The sequence below is a fragment of the Oryza brachyantha genome, chromosome 11, assembly GCF_000231095.2.
Source record: "Oryza brachyantha chromosome 11, ObraRS2, whole genome shotgun sequence".
Lineage (NCBI taxonomy): Eukaryota > Viridiplantae > Streptophyta > Magnoliopsida > Poales > Poaceae > Oryza > Oryza brachyantha.
The window spans coordinates 14,150,109-14,154,512 of NC_023173.2; the positions used below are offsets into that span (position 1 = coordinate 14,150,109).

The window sequence follows — 4,404 nt, forward strand, 5'->3', positions numbered from 1 at the left end:
TCGATATCTATAATAACCCTATGGTTACACTATAGACTGATGACGGGGAAAGCTCATAATTTGATTTATGAGAGAATGTAAATATGCATGTTCCATGGAGTGCTCTATCGAATGCATTGGTTATACCTTGTGGTCAAGCTTCAGTGGTTCATAGGTATTTTCCTGAACTTGCATGTATGGCTAAGATTGGACCAGCATCAACTTATAACGAGCAGTGCTATGTGTACGATTGTTCGTACGTACAATTAACGGCGCGCGTAGCGGCGCGGAGATCAGCGCGCAGCAGCAAACGGCTAAAATTATACACGGCTCGTACGATTACGTATAAGTATTTCGATTTGTAGCAAATGATCAATAGTACATTGACGAAGGAGTTGCACATATGAGGTAACATCAATAGACTATCGGTAACTACAAGAAACTAATGACAGCTGTCAAGTCTTTCTTCCAATTTCATCTGCACATCCACCAATCTAACAAAAGTAAAATAGACAACCCATACCTCCATTTCCACATTAGTTTCTATTCCAGCCTAGCTCTGAAGTATTTGAGCAAACTAATTATATGCTCTTGCATATTTACATCCATTTATTACACATATGAGCTAACATCAATAGCTACAAGGAACTAATGACAGCTATCAAGTTTTCCTTCTAATTTCATCTAGACCTCTACCAATCTAGCAAAAGTAAAATAGACAGCCCTTTCTTCTAATTTCGTCTAGACCTCCATCAAAATGGACAAGCCTTTCTTCCAATTTCACCTGGACCTCCACCAATCTGACAAAAGTACAATATGCATTAGACCATATTTAAATAGAAAAAAAAATTCATGTTAGGGATAGAACTAACCTGCTGGTAGGGTGTGGCAGTAGTGTGTATGCAGTTCCAAATCACGTGCCTTGCAAACATATACAGGACACTCTTGACAGGCAATAAGCGGCCCACGGTTGTGTTTGTGACAATGCAAGATCATCTGTGTGTAGGAATCACAGTGTCATTGTTCTGAAAATTAAAGTTGCATTGAAAGCACAAAACGCATCATGTTTACCAACCTCTTTGCGCTGAATTTTGTTGACGATATTTCTGTCATCCTTGAAGAAACAGATGTGGCAGGTAACTTTATCAGGATCAGTTGCTGATGATGATCTGCAGTAAGCAACGTACTGATCCTCCACTTCGTACGGCACCGCTTCACCGTTAATAGTTAACTGTTCACGTATGGGCCGGGTGAGTTAAGCGGTTCGGTCGCGGGAGGTTTTCAAGTCAAGCTGTTCTTTTTAGTTACCTGTTCGCGCGTGTGCTGAGGCTCCGCGGCGGCAGGTTTTGAAGTCAGGTGGTTCTTCTTCTTGCGAGACGTTCGGTGGAGCCAGGCTTGATTTCCTACCGCTCGACGTGTATTGGCCACGCCGTCGGCAACAGCTGTCGAAGGCGAGGCCGCCGCATCAGCTGGTGGCGCGGCCGTGGGCATGGAAAGCCGGGTGTCTGGCGCGCAGTCGCGGCGCCTGTCCGAAGCCGAACGCTCTGGCTTGCTTGCTTCCCCTCCCATGCCTTCTTCCCCTTCGCTCCGGTGGGTTTGAAGACAGGCGGCAGTGGGCGGCGCAGTGCTTCTCAGCGGAATCTTGCCTTGGCGAGCTGCGGTTCTTGGCTTGCCGCCGCCGGGAAATGGGTGCAGGGTGGCGGAGGAGGTCGGCGAGAGGTTCTTGGCGGAGCTTGCAGCGGCGCCACCTTCAGCGTCGGCGGCGCAGAGCTTCTCGGAGGAATCTTGGCCTGGCCAACTGCGGCTATTTGCTCGCCGGCGCCGTGAAATGGGGTGCAGGGTGGTGGCCGAGGTCGGCGAGAGGTTCTTGGTGGAGCTTCAGCGGCGACGCAGAGGTCAGCGTGGGCGGCGACGCAGAGGGTCGATGAGGAGCTTCTTGCCGTCGGCGCCTCGTCCGCGGGAGTTCTGGGCGAGAGGAACCTCTTCTTGCCGCCGCCGTAGCTGTGCTCCGGCGATTCTCGGCGCGGATCCTCGGTTGTCGCCGCGTCCTCGGAGATTCTGGATTTCTTGGCCACCGATGGTGTCGTCCGTGGCTGCGCCGCACGGACCTGCTTTCGGCGGTGCTTTCTTCGTCTCCGGCCGCGGTTTGTTGAAAGCTCCTCCGGTGGGTGCTTGGCCGGAGAATTTGGTGCAGGGTCGTCGGCGCTGGTTTCTACGGCTGAGGACGGCGAGGTTCTCGATTTTGGGAGACAAGAAACAGAGGAGTGAAGGAGAGGAGAGCGTCGGAGAAGACGAAGAGGGAAGGCTGCTCTCTTTATAATGTTCGTTCGAGGCTTCTCTTTCCTGGGCCGTCTCTTTCCTGGGCCGAACCTGCTTGCTGAATTTCCAGGCCCATTCGTGGAGCTGGTATGGTTTTTAGTCCCACCTCGTTTCTTGGAATTTTTTGGATTTTTAATTTTATTTTTCTTATTTACAACTTTAATTTTACGTTTCCAAAAATCACAAAACTAGCCTTCTCCCGCCCAATTAGTGGGCGGAATGATGACGTGGCACACGGCAAGGCCGCTAGGCGAGACGGCTGTTAGGGGGCGGCGGGGGCAATTTGCATTTGGCCCCCTTCTGCCCAGACAGTGGGTGGGAAGGGGGCATATGCAAAATTGCCAGCCGGTCTGGGCGGAAGGGGGCCAAACGCAAATTGCTCCGTTTCGTCCTATAAATCATACTCGCTCCGCATACTCCCTCCGTTTCATAACGTAAGATGTTTGATTTTTTTTACTTGTAATGTTTAATTATTTGTCTTATTCAAAAAGTTATGATAGTATTATTTATTTTGCTTGTGACTTAATTTATTATCAAAAGAATTTTAACCATGACTTGTTATTTTTTATATTGTATTAAATTTATGAATAAGACGAATGGTCAAATGTTGAACAAAAAAGTCAAACATCTAACATTATGAAACGGAGGTGGTATCATTTTACTCTACATCACTTTAGATTTGTTGTAAATCAAACATCTTTAAGTTTAACCTAAGTTCTTGAAAAAATATATAGTATTTCTTATACTTCAACTGTGCTCATAAATATTTTCAATACAATTTTTTATTCACTCAATACAAAGTTACGTTTATATTTTTTTAAATAGCAGGTTGGATACAGTCACCTCGTCTTTTGATGATTGAATCCGGCAAATAAATTTTCGCATTTGGACAGCTTACCCTGATCCCTCGTGATGACACGAACCACATCTCCGAGCCATCCTCGGTTTGCTTAACATTCACGAATTTTCTCCTATCCTCTCTCTATTACCGCTTTCTCCCACACCTAGGCATAAGGTATACCCTACTGTTTTTCCTATCTCATTCTAGTTTAAAAGGTTTAGAGTCTAGTCAATACCACTGTAAGTCTCGTCCATAAGTATGAATATTTAAATAGTTTATATTTAATCAAACTATAGGATATGTATGTTTCGTCATCACTACATGGCATCACCTAACACATGAGACTACGTGCCATGGCCTAGTTTTCTGGATCGTCTAGTGTTACAACGTCCACTCCAAGGAGTATATACCTCATGCATCCCCTTTCACCTTACTAGCAGTGCAAGGAGTCTTTAGACGTAGAATACATGTTCGTTTACCAAACAAATCATTTAAATCCATAGTCCATCGTTTTCTTCCCTATTGAATCCACAACCTTAGTAGAACCAGCTATGACTAGGGTACCGCATTTCGACAATCACACTATGTTAGATAAGTGTTATGGTAACACCGCTATGTGCTACTGAAGGCTCAAAAATATGTTACTTGTAAGATCACAGTCATGATCGATATTGTGTGATGAACAATTGGCTTGTAAATTGATATAATTTGGTTTGGAAACGGTTGTGGTGTTTGTGTGAGTGTGTGTGACTAATGTGGGTCAGGTTGCGATATCTGTGCCCGGAAGCGGTTTGTTTGTTTCTATGTGTGCAGGTGACTTGAGGTCAACTGTGGTCAATGGCGAGGACTATGACTAGGTTTAGGGAGGAACTGAGGTCTGGATGGTCGAGATTCGGACCATGACTAAGTTCAGGGAGGAACCAAGGTCTGGATGATCGGGATGCCATGTGACATGGTTGGATAGAGTCGTGATTCTCGAATGTCAATATCAGTCAACGGCGGTGGGATCGTGACTAAGCTCAGGGAGGAGCTGAGGTCCGGACGATCAAGGATGCCGGGTGATGATGTTGAATACGAGATGGCATATGGTAGAGGAACACCGTGTGGGATGGAGTCGTAACGGGCTTCACATGTTGCATGTGTAAGCATGGGAAAAATCGCGAAGTAAATCAGATCAAGATCGGATGAGAAAAAGCGAAAAGGAGTTGGTACAGTAAAGTCGGGTTACCGTAGCCGTGCGGGCTACTGTAGCGAACCTAGATTAC

The 4,404-nt window shown here is 46.2% G+C and overlaps 1 protein-coding gene across 1 annotated transcript; it reads right to left on the bottom strand.

Annotated features, from left to right (window-relative positions):
• Positions 1-328: 328 nt before the first annotated feature.
• On the bottom strand, positions 329-2,248 carry LOC107305288. The gene is made up of 4 exons (XM_015842441.2): positions 1,288-2,248; positions 1,055-1,210; positions 852-975; positions 329-779 (listed from the first exon to the last, which is right to left on the bottom strand). Exons 1-4 carry the CDS (start codon positions 1,546-1,548, stop codon positions 760-762), a joined length of 561 nt encoding a protein of 186 aa, XP_015697927.1. The 5' UTR covers positions 1,549-2,248; the 3' UTR covers positions 329-759.
• Positions 2,249-4,404: the final 2,156 nt, after the last annotated feature.

What these genes read in the sequence shown, in the direction of transcription:
- LOC107305288 (XM_015842441.2), bottom strand. Translation starts at nt 1,548, where the DNA reads ATGGGAGGGGAAGCAAGCAAGCCAGAGCGTTCGGCTTCGGACAGGCGC. An exon ending in ACAAAATTCAGCGCAAAGAG is followed by an intron (nt 976 to 1,054) that starts GTTGGTAAACAT and finishes TCCTACACACAG; the next exon opens with ATGATCTTGCATTGTCACAA. An exon ending in CTGCCACACCCTACCAGCAG is followed by an intron (nt 780 to 851) that starts GTTAGTTCTATC and finishes TACTTTTGTCAG; the next exon opens with ATTGGTGGAGGTCCAGGTGA.